This window comes from Idiotropiscis lumnitzeri, chromosome 4 (genome assembly GCF_059441095.1).
Source record: "Idiotropiscis lumnitzeri isolate Australia: NSW breed Sydney's pygmy pipehorse chromosome 4, RoL_Ilum_1.0, whole genome shotgun sequence".
Lineage (NCBI taxonomy): Eukaryota > Metazoa > Chordata > Actinopteri > Syngnathiformes > Syngnathidae > Idiotropiscis > Idiotropiscis lumnitzeri.
In genome coordinates this window covers 26,370,288-26,391,162 of record NC_142394.1, presented here as the reverse complement: position 1 = coordinate 26,391,162, position 20,875 = coordinate 26,370,288, and the positions used below count along the sequence as shown (strand labels likewise).

Sequence of the window (20,875 nt, the reverse complement as noted above, 5' to 3'; positions counted from 1 at the left end):
CCTAATCATGAAATGCCTTATGAAATCATTTTTTCAGACTAAAAAAAATAAAAAGTCGAGTAAAGTACAGACAAGTGAGAGATCAACCTCATCTTTGTGCGTGAATTACGAAGCATTTGTTGACATGACCCATGAAGAAGCTTTTGTGACTTTTTCCTCCTTTCATTGCCACAAAATCCCCCGAAGAGGAATTTGAGGACCTACTGTACGTTGTGAGTGTGCGTGATTGGATCACGCGGGTTGGGGCACCAAAAATGTGCTAATCTGCTATTCAAAGTCGTCTCATTTGTTTGAGAGGGGGGGGGGTCCGCAGGCAAAAAGAACTCGGGAGCAGCCGAGCGCGACTTATTCGGACGCGATGTGGCCGTGCTGCTGTCTACTGGTCGTGCTGGGCTCGCTTCTGGTGGGCGCCCAATTCCCCAGAGAGTGCGTGACCCCCGAGGGGCTCCAGAGCGGCCAGTGCTGCCCCTCCCCGCCGGGTCTCGACGCCGGCCCGTGCGGCTCCGACGCGGGCCGCGGCCAGTGCGCGTTCATCGCGGCGGACGCGCGCCCGCACGGCCCCCAGTACCCGCACGTCGGACTGGATGACCGAGAGCGCTGGCCGGTCCGCTTCTTCAACCGGACGTGCCGCTGTCGTGGCAATTTCAGCGGCTACGACTGTGGACGGTGCCGACACGGCTGGGCTGGCGTCAACTGTGACCAGAGAGTGGCTGTGGGTGAGTGCGCTGCGTGGACACAACATTAGGTACACCTGCAAGCTTCAACGACATGGAGGAGCAAGTATACTTGTCGGGGTTATATGTTGCATACTATTTGTGTTATTATATAGAACTAGTGGCGTAAAAGCAAACAGTGTAGACAAATATGAAAAAAAAATATTAAACACAATAATAATAGTTGAAAAATATGATTAATCTATAATTGGATTTATTTGCGATTAATTGGTAAATATATATATATATATATATAATTTAAACAATTAATCGCAAAAAAAAAATCCAGTCATATTTTTCAACTACGATTATTTTGTGAAACTTCCATCCATCCTTTATCTGTTCTGCTTTTTCCTCACGAGAGACATCGGGGTGCTGGAGCCTGCCATTCGCAGAACAATATTTTTCAATGAATGACAATCACCAAACATAAAGGATATTTTTATTCATGAACTGTTCTAATAGATTGAATGGAGTTCTTTTTACAAGCATTTTTCTTCGAAACAATTCTCAAAACTTATACAGTAAATTTACTTCTGCTGGCAAGCAAAATAGGGCACCATCAGGAGGCACTTGAACTATGTTGAAATGTGGGGAAGGAGCTTCATTTAATTCGGCCATAATTTTGTCTAATAATATTTTGTAGTGATGGGAAAATGAAGCGTCGAATGTGCTTCATGAACCAGTTGTTGTATTTTTTTATTCCTCTAGATGGCACTGTTGCTTTAAATAAAAGCTTTAAAAAATGTCAATTTAGTGTGCTTTCAGCCCAATGTTGAACAGAGAGTGCCATCTACAGGCGTCCAAAAATACTACAACTGCTTCATGAAGCAGATTTGAAGCGTCATTTTACCGTCACTACTAATTCATGCTTTTGAGACCATCTTGTAGCATCAATCAGCAAATACAAATGTTTTTAACATTCTTTTTTTGCCAATAGCGAGTAAGAAGTGTTGAAAAGTCATTCACTGTTGTTAACCCCCACCCTCCCACCCCCAGGGGGATTCTCTGGTCTACCACTTTACAACGTGTGTAGTTAGCGTTACTGTGGTTTTTTTTTTTTCAAATTCCACACTTAGTCGACAGCATCGCGCATGACTAACTAACATCAAACCCGGCTAATCCCCCAGTGAGGCGAAACGTGATGCAGCTCAGCGCCGCTGAGAAGCGGGCCTTTGTCAACGCTCTGGACCAGGCCAAGCGCACGGTGCACCCGGACCTTGTGATCGCTACGAGGCGCCACGCCGAGATCCTCGGGCCCGACGGCAACAGCACGCGCTTCGACAACGTCACCATCTACAACTACTTTGTGTGGAGCCATTACTACTCCGTCGCCAAGACCTTCCTGGGCGCCGGCCAGCCCAGTTTCGGAGGCGTGGATTTCTCCCACGAGGGTCCCGGGTTCGTCACGTGGCACCGGTACCACCTGCTCCAACTGGAGCGGGACATGCAAGTAAGACAAAGGGCGCTATTAGCATGCGGTGGTTCCACTTTGGCAAAGTTTGTCGGCGAAAATGAGTTTTCCCATCCGGGGAAATCTGAATTCGGGATGCAAATTTCACGGCTTGGTCTTCAAAGTCAATTGGACTCAGTGGTTTCCAATGAAACGCTTTTCATTCTCCCAGAATCATCTTTCATTCAAAGCAGGGCTGTCCACACTTTTTAATTTGAACGCCACATACAGAAAAATGGAAGAATGGAAATGGAATTTTTTTTTATTTAAGAAAGCAAACAGGCAAGTCATTCGATATTGTTTATACTTTCTATTTATTTAAAAAAAACTGCAACATAACTTTCTGTCAAGGTGATAAAGCGCTTTGTTTCGGTTGACATGTTGTTTTGTGTCATTTTGATACACGGCGGGCCTCTAAAAAATGAATGGAATGCTGCAAAAGGGTCCCGGGCCGTAGTTTGGACACCATTGATCCAACCCAATTCATAAATATTTATTGATTCATTCATACCTAATTACACATCTCCATGTGGGGTGCCCCTGGGATGTGGAAAGTCTGCAGCTGAGTCGTCCTTTTTCCCACCTCAATCCATTTCTGGCCTCCCACACGTAAAAGTCTTAAGTTCGGTTGTAAATGTCATTTCAATGGGATTTTTCTGCAAAGTTTTTTTTTCCCTGGTTGATACTGAAAATGGCCTCGCAAGTGTATCTGCAATTAAATCCAAACTTTTCCCTCCTTTCGAACGGTCGCCAGTTACGACTTTCGGGTGGCCTCGGACGAATAGTGCGTGGTATTGTGAAATCTGCCTGGCAACACGAGCAAGCTGAATTCTGATCGGATAAAAACTCTAACCTAAAAATTCAACAGTTGGAAATAAAATGATCGTGATTTCTTGATCGTGTTCGGCCAGCAGAGAAGGCCTTGAAGGCCTGGCCTCTGAGCCAGTCTTTTGCTTTCTGTTTGGTAAAACCCAACCAGGACATGCTCCGAGAGCCCACGTTCGCCCTGCCCTACTGGAATTTTGCCATCGGCGGCAGCTCGTGCGACATTTGCACGGATGACCTGATGGGCGCCCGGAGCAGCTTCGACGGCGACTCGCTCAGCTCCAACTCCGTCTTCTCTCAGTGGAGGGTCATCTGCGAGAGCGTGGCCGACTACGACACGCTGGGAACCGTCTGCAACAGTAAGGCCGTCGGCCCCCGCTGAGCTTCCCGCGAGGCTCGCCGCTCACAAGCGTCTCCTCGCAGGCACCGAGACGTCGCCGATAAGAAGGAACCCGGCCGGCAACGTCAATCGGCCCATGGTCCAGCGTCTCCCGGAACCTCAGGATGTGGCCGACTGTCTGCAAGTCAGCGCTTTTGATACGGCGCCGTTCTACTCGACTTCCTCGGAAAGCTTCAGAAACACCATCGAAGGTGAGCCTGAGTTTGGAAAGGAAGGGTGGCGCAAAGGCCAAGCGGGAGCACATGACATCCCGAGAACGGGGAGAAAGACCTGAATGACTTTATTCAGGTTCCACATTGTGGGTTGTAGTGCCACATTTTGGCAAACACTCATAGCTCAAGTTCTGACATGTTTTGTGGCGTCTAGGCCAGGCGTGAGCAAACTACGGCCCGGGGGCCACATGCGGCCCATTCAACGTTTTAATCCGGCCCGCCGAACTTGAAAAAGATTCAATGAATAAACTTTGTTCATGTTTTATTTTCTAAATATTGTGGTGTGTCACTTTCATTTAAAATTAAATGTATTTTTTTTTCTCCGATGAGGTGAGGTTAGCAAAACACTCCATCCATCCATTGTGGCCCGCCAATCAAAATGTTTGCCCACCCCTTGTCTAGGCTATAGCGCCCCCCAGGGGAACTACGACCCCGCAGTCAGGAGCCTCCATAACCTGGCCCACCTGTTCCTGAACGGCACCGGAGGCCAGACCCACCTCTCACCCAACGACCCCATTTTCGTCCTGCTCCACACCTACACGGACGCCATCTTCGACGAGTGGCTGCGGCGACACAGCCCAGGTGCGTTTTGGCCACGTCAAATGCTTCGTTCGCGTTCTCTTGTCAGCACTAAGGAGGACTTTGGACTACCTTGGCAGGGTCGGCGGTGTATCCTGACCAAAATGCCCCGATTGGTCACAACCGAGGCTACAACATGGTTCCTTTCTGGCCTCCTGTGACCAATGCTGAGATGTTCGTGACTGCCCCCGAAAACCTCGGCTACTCTTACGAAGCCGAATGGCCAGGTATGCATTAGTCTGCCGCTTCATTTTTACCGTTACTAATCAATCTTTTTCTCAAGGTCAACCTCTCACATTGACTGAAATGATCACCATCTGCATCATCGCCGCCCTGGTGGTCGTCGGAGCCGTCTTCGTGGCCACCAGCTGTGCCGTGCGCGCCAAGTCCCGTAAAATGGAAGGATTCCAGCCACTGCTCGGAGATCAGTACCAGCGATACGACGACGGCAAAAGCCAGTCAGCCGTTTGAGCTGCGGCCTTAACCGTCCGTGTGCCTCGTAATCTATTACTTGTAATCTTATATTCGCTTTAAGTCTGTTCAAAATTAGACAGATTGGAAACGTTCAAATTGCAGGAGGCTAATTTGGACTATTTAGAACCATCAACCAAAGTTTTGGATTTATTGTCTTCCAGGTGAACCGACACTAGCATTCCCTTATATTCAAGAATAGTGTTACAATAGAACAACAAAACTTGTGTAAAACTAAAAAGGAATCCTCCAAATAATTATGAGGGTAAATATAATATAGAATATATGGGGGGAAAAAACTATGTACTAAGTATTAAGTTGCTGGTTACTTCTCCTTTTTTTATTTAGAGTAGGTAGACAAAGAATACCAAAAATGAATGTGCATATGTATATATAATTACAGTTTTAATTAAATCTTGATATAAAAACCAAAATAAAGTCAACATTGCTATTTTGTCATGTTAAATGGTAAGGACAAATATCCTTTTTTTAAGCATTTCAGCAATAAATGTTGGCCTGGTCCACGCTACTTACTTCAAGACAACAGCAATATAAGTCAAATGAAATGAATGAAAGATATCCTCGAATTAACACGCTATTTGAAGTCATTTGATCAAAAACTGGCGTCAATCCCTGGTAATGACACCATTCTATCCGCAGAGGGCGCTATACCCCCGTAAGTACATTATTACGGGACAGCATAAGAATGAGATGCGTTCAAGGTCCCATGTTTACAACAGTTTCAAGTTAAATGCATCTATTGTTACGTTTCTGTTGTTTTTGTTCTGTTAAATTATTGCGTTTCTTGAGTTTTAGTAGCCTTAAACATTGCTTTTTAACTTTAAACTGCCATGTATGTACCAAGCAGGCTGTTGTACTCTTAAATTTATACTTGGATCATTCCAGAATTGGACAATATTGTCTGTAGCCCGCCCACCTCACGAAATACCGAAAGATACAATTGTTGTGTAAATTATAGTAGTCCTGAAACTCACTCTAAGTGTCCATGTAGTACTGATTCCTAAATATTATTTAAAATGCCAACGAGCTCTTGAGTAACTCTTTAAAATAGCTTTTCTCCGTCATCGCAGTCTTGTTGACCAATTTACATATCAAATAAAACAAAGAAACTGTGTTTTAAGCAGCACTTTTTGCATGATTTTGTTGATGCCTTCTTTGTATTTTTCTAAGAGAGAGAGAGAGAGAGGACAGTTAACATGGCAGAAAAAAAATTAAGATTAACATTGTTTTAAATTAATACTGAAACTAAACCATTCAAATAAAATGTATCCGTCTTTGTTTATCTGCATTTTTTCAACAATAGATTCCAGGTGTCTGTTTTGTGCCAGGCTCCCTCTAGTGGCAGGTGAAAGACTCACTGCCCAATACAGTTCAGTTATATTTAACACTTAAGTTCAATCACTGCTTGATTTTAAACATGTATTTAGGTCTAATTATATTCAGCTTGCATGAACAATATTTGATGAAATATTATTCAACTACATAATACATAAAATAATATTTAATCTACTTTTCAGGAATTGAATCATGTTCATGTTGAGCAGAACTAATCAGATTAAAAATGCTTAATTAACTTTTCGGGTCCTAAAAACGTGACCAAAATGTGAAATGAATGTCCAAAATAATAGTCGTCGGTCATTTCCACCCGGAAGTGAGTTTGTTGTGGTTGACGGCGTGTGACGTCACCGGCTCGGTTCACCTGTGCGGTGTCGAATTTCAGAGACGAGAGGCGGACGAAAGGGAGGGGAGGGAAGCAGACCCGGAGTGAGGGGGGGGCGACGACTCAGACGGACGGAAGCAGACCGCTTCACTGGTAGGCTTCTCCCAACATTTCAATTCACTTGTTGCTGTGAGCATGAATGAAGTCACACTCGCGACACGCTAGCGCGCAACTCCAAACGCGACACAAACCGGCATTTTCTTTCTCGCCACAACGAATTTTGAGCATTTCACCGAGCGAGTCCACTTGTCATGGACGAAGGCGGCTCCGCGTTGCCCGAATTGAAGGACCTGGAGACCAAGTTGGGTCGCAAAGTTCCCGAAAGTCTCGTTCGCTCGCTCGTGGGAAGCAGACAAGACAAGGCGACACCACCGGCGGCGCGTCCCGGACGTAATTCTGCAGACTTTGACCGGCTGGAGGGGAAAATCCTTTTTCTAAAACAAGAAATGGTGAGTAAAATCAAACACTTTGAGTGATTGACTTAATTTGTATTTACATTTTGTTCGACTACATTCGACTGTCACAACACTCACTTGTCCAACAAACCGAAATCCGGAATCTAACTACGACTGATGAATTCGGGCTACAGGAATGCAAGAAGACTGTTTAAAGGCCATTAACTAGAGTGGGTCAACATCAAGCAGGTTAACTGAAGGACAGCAAAAATAATGTCCCTGGGTCAAATTGACCCGCATGTCAGGATTGCAAAAACACAACTTAAATGCCATTACCTGGAACAGATCAGTTTGACCCGTTATTTATCAAGCGGCAACTTAGGAAAAGCAATGTTTCTGGGTCAAATTGACCCAGGAGTAAAAAAATAAAGCTATTTTGTCACCCACTTGAGTGGGTCAGTTTGACGTTTATCGTATCAAGCGGGTTAATTTAACCACAGCAATAACAATGTTCATGGGTCAAAGTGACCCAGGAGTTAAAAAAAAATGCAAGAAGATTGTTTGTATGTCACTAACTTGAGTGGGTTAGTTTGACGTTCAACGTATCAAGCGGTATAATTTAACGGCAGCAATAACAATGTTCATGGGTCAAAATGACCCAGGTGTAAAAAATGCAAGAGCATTGCTTAAATGTCATCATTCCAAATCCAAATAAAAAAAAATATGCAGTAATGTTCCTGGGTCAAATTGACCCGAAATGTAAAAAATTGTCAATATTTAGTGTATTACTTCTAATGTGTCTGTTTTTGGGGTGGGGTGGGGGATTAACTCTAAGGGGTTCAATTTGACCCATGACGCAGCTGGCAAAATTAACTACCATAAGGATAACTTCTGGGTTTTTATTTGTATTATTGAAGTGAAAAATTGTGACATAAGACTATATATTAAAAAAAAAACAAAAAAAAAAAAAAGCCAAGATGCGACTGTAAAATGCAAACGTTCTGACCAGGTTTCATGAGCCATTATGCAACTTTGGTCACAGCCAGTGTGGCAATTTTAAGACCACGTGTTGGCTACAAAAGGTATTAGCCCCCCCCTGAGCAGATGGTTTTGAAGACTTTGAGATTTCAGCGGATAGTCTATGTCGATCTGACGGCAAACACGCACTGTTTGTTTTGAATCGAGTCAAAATCCACAACGCTGTCTTATTTCCTTTTTTGGTCTCTTGGCTTTCAAGAGGTTCAAAAATGGTTCTCCGCTCCAGCAACATGAAATTTTGGTAGGCATGTTAATCACGAGTTGCCCCACCAAAAAGTCTGAAATGGCACCGGCCGTTTGCCATTTTGGTTCGAAGCGACCATTTCCGGCTCATTCATTTTTTTTCTTTATTTTTAAAAGTCTTTAATTTTAATTGTCAGTGTTTGAATGACATTTTTGAAGCAAACCTTTTTCTATCCCCCTCCCACCATGTGTGGCGCAGGCGAACCTGCGCGCCATCGACGTGAAGCTGATGCAGCAGCTCATGTCCATCAACGAGGGCATCGAGTCCATCCGCTGGGTCATGGATGACAAAGGCGACGCGGTGAGCCAAGACGGCAGCCTGACGGGCAGCCTGTACAGCCTTTCCGACAGCCAGGACGGCGGCTCGTTGCCGGGCAGCTTCAGCAGCCTCAACGACGCCAACAGCGACGAGCTGGATGCCCTGTCCGTGGGCAGCTACCTGGACACGCTCGCTGAGGACTTCCCCGATGAGCCTTCACCCACCAACTTGGACTACTTTGTGGAGAAATCCGGGGGCACCTTCAATAAATCTCCGGTGAAACTGAGCGTGGAATCGGATGAATACTACTGCTTTGGATAATAATGACTTGAGCGGCCATATTTCTGATTTGTGTGTGTGTGTGTGGTCTGAAATGAACATTGCTGACTCACCCGTGTGACTTTTCGTTTTACTTTGAAACTCGCCACACCTCACCAAACTACTCGCGGTCACACCCTTACTTACTTTTTGTTGGATGGTGACATTTGCAGCGGTGTCTTCCGCTTTTGTTGGGTGGAAACTTCTTATTTATTTGCCGCCACTTTTATTTATTTCCCTGTCATTTCTTTTGTGTCGGTATTGCTGGTTTGTAGACGGGGGGTGGTACCCTCAGACTTCTGCACCCTTGTCTGTTATAGCTTTTAGGGCTCGACAGTACCTTGGACTTTTTGGGGGTACCTTGCACAACTAAAACATTGCTCGCGTTTTTGGTGGGGTGCATTCAAATGTACTTTTGTAGCCTTGATACTTGACTTTTTTTTGGAGCCTGGCAGCATACCGTACCTGTTTCCCTCCTTGCAAGGAAACAGTATCTTGGAGTCCTAGATTTCCATCTGGTAAAAAAAAAAAAAAACATGATGACACGAGTCCGACGGCTTTTATCGTTAAGAGTTCAGACTTTCAGACACTTAACTGTTGTCTTTTGCAGCCTGCACCTTTTCAGGTTTGCAGGCTACCTTTTAGAGTCTGGTGATGACCGTATTTTTTCGGACTATAAGGTGCAGTTTCAATGAGCGGGCCTATTTGTGGAAATTTCTATATTGAGGATGCGCTGGGTTATAATGTCCACCGGGTTATACGGTACAGTCTCAATGAACAGGCGTATTTTTTGGAAATGTCCGTATATAAGGCGCACCGGGTTATAAGCCACATTACTGCTCATTAAGGGAAACAAACCCGTACAGCAAATTAGTCAAACTTCATTTCACTTCCATTTGACATCCATACATAAGCCGTGTCCGATCATAAGGCCCACTGTAAATTTTTAGCAAATTTAATGGCTTTCAATTGTGCCTTATACTACGGAAGATACGGTAGTCCAAAGTGGCATTCATTTGATTAGATTTTTTGAGACCCTAAAGAAATTTCTTAAGGGGTATAATGAAACTAGTCGGGTATCCTGATGCTTCGGATTTTATGTATTATTCGACCACTGTTTATTTTTACAATTTTGGGATTATACATTTTATCTTTTCAAGCTCCGAATGGCACCTCAAAATCCATTTATCGAGCCTTTGAAATGTTTCTGCGTATTGAGTTTTCTAGTGCACACTTGGTCAAACGCATCTTTGTACCTTTCGAGGGCTACCCTCACATCTGCTAGTGTTGTACCCTCAACACTCGAGATTTCCCACCTGTGTCCTCCGAGTCTTGTAAAAAGGCTACAAGCCATAACTCGGGAGTGCAATAAATACCACACAGCACTAATGTGGATTTGTGAAATTCTCTCAAAGCTCCAATCAACAGACCACTTCAGTAAAAAAAAAAAAAAGATTTTGTACAATTGGAACGCGACATGCTGAGCGATTGGAAACGCCGCAACTTTTTATTCCACGTCTCCGAAAGGAGAGCAGACGGACACAGTAGTCTTAAACAAAGAACTTGAGATGACTTGCACATTGAGAGCACATCCGGATGCTTGACTGAAAACCAAAGCAATTTGATTGTCTCGTAGATAACGTTGGCTCGGCGCGTCGGCGGGTTGTTGATGGCGAACACGTGTGAAACACATGTCTCCTTTGTCAGCACATTTCCAAAAATGTCCTTTGCTAATCATTTGTACGTAAACATGTTTGTGTTTTTAGCTTTGTGTCAGACGCTGCTTTGTTTTGTACTCTGTACCAAATGACGTGATAATATATTGTGATTTGTTACACAAACTTTGCTGTCCTGGTTTTTGCTCCGCACAGATAGCCTCGTCCTAATCCAGACACGTTAAACATGCTTGTAACTTTGTTTTGCGAGTCGAAGGCAGCTTAATTAGGTTTTAGCCACCTTTAATCTCCGTTGAAATCCGGCCCGAAGCAAAGAACCTTCTTAATGGAAGCGCCAAACAGAAGTTTGACTGTTCAGACGGCGATAACGAAGCAGGTTCTGCCAGTTTGTCATCTTCCGGGATGATCCCAGACGTCTCCATACAGCCACCGGCACAGGATGTGTGACGTTTTTGTTCGAGAGTTCTCGCAACCGCAGCATGCCGAAGGAAGTGCGGCGCAATCACAATTTAGTCATTGTGACTAAGTCCAATTACATTTTCTTTCAGTCGAAACTGCGGCGTGCAGCAGGGAGCCATTAGCTAATTAGACACAGCGGCCGGCTGGGCGCAAATACCGCAAAATGTAACGCGACACCGTCTGGAATCTGGGGAAACTGTCGCCATGCGACCAAATGAGGATCTAGGATATGGGTTATTTGAGGAAAGGGAGGGGGCGGGGAGGGGTTCAGTAAACTCTACTCTCAAACTATTTCATCCAGATTTAACAAAAGAAAAGATTCACGTATGTAAACGGGCTACGAATCACGACTGTTTATGTGCGACAAAACAGCAATTTGGGACATTTTTAGTGACTAAACATTTCAAATGCAGAAAAGAATAGTCTGCCAAAACTGAGCCGCCTGCAAATGCTCAAATGGGTTAGTCAAAACAAAAAAAATCGCAGAACAAGGCGCTGGGGCAGCATGTCCCGAAAGGAAAATATTTATGAGTGAGTTCTCAATGAAGGCAGTGGTGGGCGGTCAAGGCCTTCAAGGCCTTTTCTGCTAGCCAAAAAAATCAAGAATTCCAGATCAAATTTGTGATAAAAGTTGATTTCATTTTCTATCATTCTTCACATTCATGTCATATTATATCATCGTGTTGTATTTTTTAAGTGAGATTTTTTTTTTTTTAATCCAATCAGAATTCAGCTAGTTTGTGTTGCCAGGCAGATTTTCATAGTAATAGAAAATCTAAAATATATTTTTGCTTTTTTACCCCACAATGTCCGAAGGATGGAAAAGTGTGGATTTAATTGCAGATACACTTGCGAGGCCGTTTTCAAAACGGACCAGTCAGGCGAAGCTGCATCAAAAAAAGCAATTCTGACCCTTTTTGTCAGTATAATTCAAATTCAAAGCCTGACTAAATGTTATCGTTTTATCGGGTTGTTGCATCAATTCACAGACGTACTTTCTATATTCAGGAAACAGACGGTCCATTTTGAACATAAACATCGCCATTCTCACGCTCCTGATTTTTAACGGTCACGCAAGGCTCTCACGAAAGCCCCAAAAAGGTTAATCGTCTTCCCCCCCCCCGAGCGTTTCCTGGCAACGCGCCGCAGGTCGTTTAAAAAGGGAATAGAGTGGCGCTTTGCAAAGACGCTTGACTAAAATGCGTCCCCGTGGACAAATGCGTTGAGCGCTCATTCACGTGAAATAAAAGGCAACTCGGGGTCAGTTCGAGGAGCACTCCTATTGACTGACCGGGAGATAAACTGCACAAGGGCGAGATGTTATTAATGGTCCGACCCGCGTTGGCTTTTCGAATGGAACATCGGGAAGAGAATATGTGGAGTTGGGATTTGTCTTCAGCTTTTATGGACTCGTAAAGAATTGTGCTGAGGAACTGAATATTTGCGCCATCCCGCAAGGCCCTTTATGTGGAAACTCGGATGCGCAAAGACATTCGGCAGCCACAACAGGATTCCATTTTCCCTGACCCGCTCCCGTACGCTATTGTATCCTTCCAAGGGAATGAAACAAAATCCTCCTCGGGGAAATACAGTCTCAGACTCATTCATTCGAGTGCGCAATTTTAATATCTTAACTGAGTTTTTTTTTTTTTTCCCAGTGTGATGTAATAGAAATCGCCATGTTCGTATTATTCTGATGGTGAATATTCGGGTTAAATTAAAAAATCTGATTTCTGAAGGCAAGGCTGTTTTATTTTAAAAAGCGCATTTCATACACAAGATAACTCAATGTGCTTCACACGAGCGATTACAAACACGATAGTTTCAAAAGCTAAGCAGAGAAAACAAAAAATGACTCAAATGTTCGTTGACTACATTTAACAGAGAAATTTAAAAAAAATTAAAAGTAAAGAAATATTTATAAAAATATTTGAGGAAATAAAATATTTAACTTGTATTTAAAAGCATTTACACTCTGGGCTGACTTCACTTCTGTTGGCAGCTTCTTCCATTTTTGTGCAGCATAACGGCTAAATGCCTCTTCACCATGTTTACTTTGAACTGTAGGCTCCACAAATTGACCCAAATCTGCTGACCTCGGAGCCCGACTGGGTTTTTAGTCAATCAGCATTTGTTGAATGTCTTCAGGGCACAAATTATTCGCAGTAGCAGAATTTTAAAGTCCATTCTCCAGCGAATCGGGAGCCAGCGTAAAAACTTCATGACTGGAATAAAATGTCCTGACTTCCCGAGATGCAGCGTTCTGAATGAGCTGCAGCTATTTGATGCTCTTTTGCGGGAGTCCAGTCAGAAGTCAGGTCTGAGTCGATGAGCGCGCCAAGATTTCGGAGATGAATGTATTAAAGTGAGGCTCGCTACTTTGACGATGACTCGCATACAAGATTCCTCGCAACGGCAAGCCGGCGGTGACGCGATCCCGTTTACAAGACGCAATATTCCAGTTAGAAGAGCGCTCACCCAGGAGTCTTAGTCTGGATTTAATAAGAGCGTATACAGATGTTTGCGCCGGTTTACGTGGTCTTTAAAACCCGAATACTGCCAATATTCGGGTTTTAAAAGGGTTATTGACTGCTGTTAAACGTAGTCACGGATCACACACTTTAACGATATCGCCACAGAGAGTCTGGCTGTAGTACTGAGATTGACCTGTGAGAGGCAGCATTTTACCCCTTCCTAAATTAGTCGCATTTTTTTTTTTAAATTGATGTTTCAATTATTGGCAGACTTTCACAAGTCGCAGTTGGGCTTGGTCCAAATAGCAAATAGCAGGCGTTCCATGTGATGGCTCGACGTCTGTGTTCCCCAACCATGATTCAAAACTCGTATTTTAAATTTTTTTATATATAAATCTATAAAATGCACCACCAAACAAAAATACCCCAAAAATAACTGAAATAATGATTAGCGGTGTTAGCAGAAGCGGATTTCTTTGTTCAGCCTGATACTACAAGTCATTGACACAGAGCAAAGAAGCATTATATGTCGTAATCAACTAGTTTAATAGAATAGAAATAGAATAGAAATCCCTTTATTGTCATTGTACTCAAGTGTGCAACGAGATTAGAGGGCTCCCCTCTCCAGTGCAATACAACAATAATACAGACAAATATATAAATTAGATAAATAAATAAGACAGTGCAATGGAATTCAGTACTGAATAGGGCATATAGAAACACATCACAATGCTGTTTTGCAAGGTTAGGGTGGTCTCGTGTGTGTGTGAGAGTTCAGTATGGAGATGGCTCTCGGAAAGAAACTGTTTCTCAGTCTTTTTGTCCTTGATTTGATGCATCTGTAGCGCCTGCCAGAGGGCAACAGGTCGAACAGGTGTGAGTTTGGGTGGGTATTGTCTTTGACGATGTTGAGAGCCCTTCTGAGGGATCAATTAAAAATGTTTAGTTTTCTGCGGCACACCCGGTGATCTCTCACAAGTGAGGGGCATGACATTTTTTTTCGGTGAACTGAATCATAAGAATCAGTTCATAAAAAAAAAAAAAATAAAAAAAAGAATCGTTCAAAAGATTTGTTCATTCAATAGTTCGGGGAAAAAAATAAACTTTAGTGCTCACCCTGATGTTGCTGTAATTGGAATTTGTGCATTCATATTGTTATTGTCATTATTTCGATCAAAAAAGTTGCAGCTGTAATGTACGAAGGAGAATGGCAATACATCACGTTCACTCACCGACTCATTCCTGAACGGGAAATGACATCACTTAATTTCACTGAATCGTACTTGAAATATAAATGGCAGCAAATTTAGTCACAGAATCGCGTATGAACGGGAAATAGCATCACAGTCTCTGACTGAATAGTTCGTGAACGTAAAATGACATGACGGTCACTCACTGAATCATTTATGAACGGGAAATGAACTCATGGATTTCGTGAACGCCATTAGCGGGGCAGTATTTTCAATAAAATCCCTCGTCCATCTGCCGCTGTTCTTTCACATTGATTGACGAAATGCGCGTTTTTGAGCTCAAAAGAACTGAGCAAAGAACGAATCACTTGAAGAAGTGATTCACTCACGTTCACTGAAAAGATTCCTTCTTTTTGAACGATTCTTTCTTTTTAAACGAATAGTTCTTTTTGAACAAATCTTTCTTTTTGAACGATTCGTTCTTTTTGAACGAATAGTTCTTTATGAACGAATCGTTCCTTTTGAACGAATCGTTCCTTTTGAACGAATAGTTCTTTTTGAATGAATAGTTCTTTTTGAACGAATCGTTCTTTTTGAACGAATCGTTCTTTTTGAACGAATCGTTCTTTTTGAACGAATCGTTCTTTTTGAACGATTCGTTCTTTTTAAACGAATAGTTCTTTTTGAACGATTCGTTCTTTTTAAACGAATAGTTCTTTTTGAACAAATCTTTCTTTTTGAACGATTCGTTCTTTTTGAACGAATAGTTCTTTATGAACGAATCGTTCTTTTTGAACGAATCGTTCTTTTTGAACGAATCGTTCTTTTTGAACGAATAGTTCTTTTTGAACGATTCGTTCTTTTTGAACGATTCGTTCTTTTTGAACGATTCGTTCTTTTTGAACGAATCGTTCTTTTTGAACGAATCGTTCTTTTTGAACGAATCATTCAAGAACGACCCAACCCTACCTCTCACCGCTCAGTGGATGGGAACCTCTCTTCCCCGTGGAAAGGATCCTCTCAGAAAACAAAAACTCGCCATGTTCCCAAATGTTCATGACAGTAATGTAGACACTAACAGGTCTTTTTTTTGTGTGAAAAGCCAGCCCATGCAACCTTCCTCTTCCCTTAATATATCAGCAGTAAGAGCAGCAATTTGTCCCGCTGTCGGTCCACACGGACTCAAAAAAGCTCTCTGGAAGTCGCGCGCCAGTGATTTGAAGCAATCATTAACGAGCAAGCCGGCGGCGGCTGGAACAATGCGAGGTCAGCTATCAGTCTGTGCGAGCGCAGCCGGGGCAAAGTGAGAATTGCGAACGCTGAGGTCACCCTCCTGCGCCGCGCTATCGATCGCAGGCTTTTTTGGCTGCGTTTGAGGGGCTTGCACAAGACAGTCGTCGCGAAACCACGTGACAGTGACACACTGCTGTACGAGGGCTTTTAGTAATAGACGCTTACTAGGATATGCCCCCCCACCCCATTTGCACACAAAGAGAGAACTGTTTGGCCATGCAGGGAGGCATCCCGGGAGGAGGTCGAGACAGGTGGCTATCCCCATAGGGAATGTTTATGGCGGCTGGGGGGGGGGTCGGTTGCTAATATGCACGAGACAAAAAAAATGTTTCATTAATGTGGGGCAGCTTTCATTTATTCAACTCATTTGAAGGCATTCCAAACAACTGGCATCTTGTTCTTTTTCAATCTGCTTATTTGTATGTGCTGTGTTATGCGCCGAAACTCATCCATCCATGTTGTGTCTCGCGTGTCCTCATTATTCTAATAAGGGTTCAGCTCCTCAACGCCATTCTAATTCCAACAGCCGGTGGTAAAACCTGAGTGCCAAATAATCGAGGAAGCTTAATGTTTTCCAACAAAGGTGCCTGAGAAAATCCTCAAAATCACTTAGCTTGATAGGATTACTAAACAAGAGGTGATTAACGTGGAAATGGCGTTTACCGGCTAAAAACTGTCAGACGGCTGGATAGGTCCTGTGCAGGTTGCAGCAATGAGATGGAGCCAAGCCAAGGCGGGCACACCAGGAGGAGCACAATGAACTGAGTTGAAGCATAAGGGTGGGCTGGAACGGATTAATGACACTCCCATTCATTTCAATGGGGAAAGATGATTTGGGTTGAGCGTGGTGATGGAATAAATTCGATTGTTATCTCAAAGCTGCTTCTAACGATGCGTTTTTCCGTCATGTCATGTCTCCTGTTGCTGTAAATCCTTGAGGTGACATTGTGCATGTCAACAAACACACAACTCACAATCACATTTAGATATCCGACCTCCCTGTTGGCACCGCAACCGCATACACGTCGGTGCAAGCCTGCTGGAAAGTTTTCACTTTTTTTTTTTCTTCTTCCTGTTTGATTGTGCTTTCTTTCTCTCTTGAAGGCGGAGAGCTAATCCAACGAGGAGAGATCGTCATCAACCGCGCGAGTGCCAGATTGTTGGCAGATGTGGTCATGGGCTGTTCCGCAAGTCATCAGTCACCTTTATAAAGTGCACAGGTAATGCTTTCGGTAACATTTAGGATAATCACCTTACAAGTCGGTGGCTGGGTGACATTTTTTTCCCCATTGTGGATATCAGTCACTCCAGTTTGAGATAACTACAATGTGATTAAGATTGCTCTTAATCCAAGTTTCGGACATCTACAACTTAATTTTGCCTTGCTGAATCGTGATTAAAGATGGAGATGTCGTAATGTAGTTATCTGAAATGTTTGTCTCGACAAAATGATAGCTTTCCGCTATGAAGGACTGAAAGTGCCGAAATTAAATGAATAAATACACCACAAAATGTTTCATTAAAATTGTCATTAATTAATTAATTAAATGTTTCATATATTGACTAAATGTGGAATAAAATTTCAGAAATTAAAAAAAAAATCTATATAATTATTTCTGTCTTTAATTCATTATTTATATATTTAATTAATTATTTTTATATTTAATTAATAATTTCATGGTCACGCGTTGCAGTGTTTCACGAATTAATTCTATCTGTCAAACTCGCCCATCAATGTTTGGCGGGCAGGTCCTAACACCTGATTGGTTGGGCTGCTCATCAAGTCAAGGCAAATCAATTACCGAGTAATGGATTGATGCCATCCGAGTGTCTGGCGAAAATACTCCGATACTTTGAGTCCTCCCTCGCCCTAGCCGCCACGTTTGCAACCATTCCAGGCCAAAGCAACAGCTTTGACAAGATTTGAGTTTGTCAGCGTTTAGCCCCGCCCACTAACTTTGACGGGCGAGTTGGACAGAAATTAATTCATGAAACACTGCAACTAATTAAATACAGACATAATTATTTAAATATTGAAATAATTAATGAAATACAGATTTTTTTTTTGCATATAATCATTGATAATTTAATTAATGACACATTTATTTATTTAATTCCACGTGAAATTTAATCAATGACAATTTTAATGAAACATTTCATGATGTATTTATTTATTTAATTTTGGCACTTTCAGTCCTCCAAACTCCGCAACACGTTTACCAGTCGAAACACTGACGACATCCCCGCCATCTGATTGGTCCAGGGAACGAGACGAATCTGGAACGAGACGAATCTGATCGTAGTACAGCTTCGCGTACGGCGCTGTCACGCCATCGTCGCGGCGAGAGCCCGAGGCGTCCAACATGTTTCCATCCTGGTGTCAAATCAATAGGACAAAACCCAATGTTCCAGCTCATGATTGACACTCGGTTGGAGGTCGAACGCAGGCGACACTCCCCACCCTCGGCAAACAGGCTCAGCTCACCGCATGACTTCACACACGGCTCATAAAGCGATGATTACACGCTAAAAGCCTTAACGCGCCCCGGTCGTGATGTCATTCAAAGTTGTAACTGCAAGGCAAACATACCAGAAGGAACACGCAAAGTGTGTGAAGATCCCAGGAATGGGAGTGTGCACTAAATAAAGACTTAGGACACCTCACCGTTGTGTCCACATTGCGTCGGTGCGCTTATACAATAATAGATTGTCACGTGTTTGTATTGCAAACACGGGAAAAGTGCAAGGGTAGAAACAATGCTGTTAGCATCACTAACATTGCGTATGTTTCCCAGTAGTTACAATATATACATTTCCCATGGGGGCACCGGATAAAAAAAAAACAATAATGGAGATCAGAACATTTTCTCCACATAAAAATAGCTTTCATCTACCTATATAAAAAAAAAATGATAACTGACAAAATCACGTGAAGAATATTTTTCACATTTGGACTTTGATGTTATTGCCGCGGTCCCGCATGTGAAATCAAGAAGCCTGTTCAAAAGGGCCCGTCCAGACTTGAGTAAACAGAGGCTGGCATTTTGGTGATTTAGGTTGCACCAACAGGTGCTCCCTCGCAGCTGTCCCGCCTGACTTGAGGGGTGAAAGAGTCAGCAGGCGAACCTTTGGTTGTTTCTCTTTTACAACACGGCTCAACCTCATTCGACAACAAACGCCTTCAAAAGAACGTCTCGACTCGTAGGACAAAGCGCCAAAGCCTCCCCTCCCTCAAGTTGGGCCTCGAGACTCCTCGAGCAACTGTGACTGTTATTCACTGCAACTTTGTAAAGGCGTACATTTGTACTAATTTTTTATGATACAGATAGCTGAGCATAATGAAGTGCTTTAATGTAGACTCTTTCAGCTTGAGTGAGCTCCTGACATTTGATCATTTTCAAAAGCGTCGAGATAGCTGATCAAAAGCTTGAATACGGACTCTTTCAATTAACGGGAACACGTGACACACTCGGACAATTTTGAACAGGTTTGAGGAAATTGACCAAATGGCTTTAATGCAGATGCTTTCAATGACATTTGACTGTTTGGAAAAAAAAATAATTGTGGACTCTTTCAGGGTGAGTGAGTTCTTGACATTGCAAAAACTGAATTGACTTTTTCCTGTGGTCATCATCCTGTTCCTCCGTGACTCATGCCTCTTTTCCATCTTTATCTCTTTCTGCTGCAACACACCTGATTCAACTGATCCGATAATCAACCAGGTATGTAGAAGCTAGAAAACGATCCTGATCATTTGAATCAGACAGGACAGTGGCCTGGAGGAACAGGATTGAACACCCCTGTTCAAAGCTATGACGCCTTTTTTTTTCATCAAATAACTTGAGCCGACGAAAGAACTGAATCCATTTATTATAATAATTATTACTGATAATACATCCAGTGTGAATAAATCGAATCACATTTAAGTTGACATGACAGCCAACAGATGAGACGTGGCAATTGAACAACAATAATGACGGCACACAATTTATTATTTTTTCCTTGTAAAGTGAAAAAAAAAAAATCTTCAAATGAGGCTTCAAAATCATGAAAAAAATGAAGGCGCACTCAACTCTGGCTGACAAGTTGGATATATATTTTTCGTCCTTTCTTATTTCGTGCCCAAGTGTGTCACTGGGTACCGTTTTAGCCCCCCCCCCCCCGAAATAAAACTGAAATGGTTCGAAACTGTTTGAGTTCGACATTGTTCAACCTTTGCATATTTTCAGCAATCGTTTTCGAACATTTATAAACATGTGATAAAGATGTGACTTTTCAGGGACTTTAAACTGGCACACTGGGTTGGTGTCATTGTTGTCTGCGCTAATACTTTTCGTGGGGGGGCGGGCCAACACCGATGACCAACATTTAGCAGCACTACATGTCATCACTGAAGTCCGCCACATGCTCAAAACGGGCACTGGAATGATAACGTCAGATTATTTATTCCATTGATTGACTGACTGTGACACGATTGCATTGGAGTTCCAGTCAACATGCACTGGGGGCTAGGACAGCACGGTGAGCGTGACGCTGCCTTTGGTCCTCTTCAGGATGCCCACGGCCTCCTCGTGCGTGACGCCCTCCAGCGGCTGGCCATTGACCGCCATGATCTGGTCGCCCCGCTTCAGGCGGCCGTCCTCCGCCGCCGCCCCCTTGCCAAAAACCGTCTTCACGTAGATGGGCAGGTCTCCGTGGGGGCTGCCGTAGCCTCCGACGATGCTGAAGCCGAGCCCGTCCGGCCCTCTTTCCAGCGTGATGCTCTTGTATTGAGGAGGGCTGACGGGAATGCGGAGATACAATCAAAATTTGATTCTTAATCAAAGTAGAAATTAAAGCTAATATTAATAATAATCAAAATGATGATATAGTAGTCACTGTCAAAACTCATAAAAAGAAAACAGCAACATGGATTTTCTTTCTGAAATATTATTGCTATAAATTCCAACGCATAGTAAAATTTATATTGCGCAAGCTTTTCTTAAAAAAAAAAAAAATAAAATAAAAATTGCCTTATGGGCTTGGAAAAAAGTAATGATTTTTTCTTTTTTTTTTAAAATCAGCATCAAAAATAGAATCAAAATTTGATTCTTAATAAAAGCAGAAATTAAAGCTAATAATCAAAATAATGATTTA

General features: G+C 42.9%; 3 protein-coding genes and 1 long non-coding RNA gene across 6 annotated transcripts in view; 3 read left to right on the top strand and 1 right to left on the bottom strand.

The window, feature by feature from the left end:
* Window positions 1-5,180, top strand: part of LOC148338886 (5,6-dihydroxyindole-2-carboxylic acid oxidase-like) — a 13,448-nt gene extending 8,268 nt beyond the window's left edge. Inside the window, exons 2-8 of one of the 2 annotated variants that reach the window (XM_088295016.1) lie at window positions 332-716; window positions 1,844-2,166; window positions 3,146-3,350; window positions 3,415-3,582; window positions 4,006-4,185; window positions 4,263-4,409; window positions 4,466-5,180. In XM_088295016.1, the coding sequence (XP_088151142.1) occupies window positions 332-716; window positions 1,844-2,166; window positions 3,146-3,350; window positions 3,415-3,582; window positions 4,006-4,185; window positions 4,263-4,409; window positions 4,466-4,653 (1,596 nt within the window). In that variant the 3' untranslated portion in view covers window positions 4,654-5,180. Of the gene's footprint in view, window positions 1-304; window positions 717-1,843; window positions 2,167-3,145; window positions 3,351-3,414; window positions 3,583-4,005; window positions 4,186-4,262; window positions 4,410-4,465 lie in introns of those variants that run through there. The other variant, XM_088295015.1, reaches the window with a different exon arrangement.
* Window positions 5,181-6,433: 1,253 nt separating this feature from the next.
* On the top strand, window positions 6,434-10,488 carry lurap1l (leucine rich adaptor protein 1 like). The gene is made up of 2 exons (XM_088295017.1): window positions 6,434-6,843; window positions 8,270-10,488. The coding sequence occupies exons 1-2, from the start codon at window positions 6,646-6,648 to the stop codon at window positions 8,648-8,650; spliced, it is 579 nt and encodes a 192-aa protein (XP_088151143.1). The 5' UTR covers window positions 6,434-6,645; the 3' UTR covers window positions 8,651-10,488.
* LOC148338884 (uncharacterized) lies at window positions 6,447-20,673 on the top strand. Its single transcript, XR_015842982.1, has 3 exons — window positions 6,447-6,487; window positions 16,844-16,959; window positions 20,293-20,673. It is a non-coding gene; the product is annotated as an uncharacterized LOC148338884 (long non-coding RNA).
* Window positions 19,918-20,875, bottom strand: part of mpdz (multiple PDZ domain crumbs cell polarity complex component) — a 31,129-nt gene continuing 30,171 nt past the window's right edge. For both annotated transcript variants that reach the window (XM_088295012.1, XM_088295013.1), the window contains one exon: window positions 19,918-20,518. In XM_088295012.1, coding sequence (XP_088151138.1) covers window positions 20,248-20,518 — 271 coding nt within the window. In that variant the 3' untranslated portion in view covers window positions 19,918-20,247. The remainder of the gene's footprint in view (window positions 20,519-20,875) is intronic.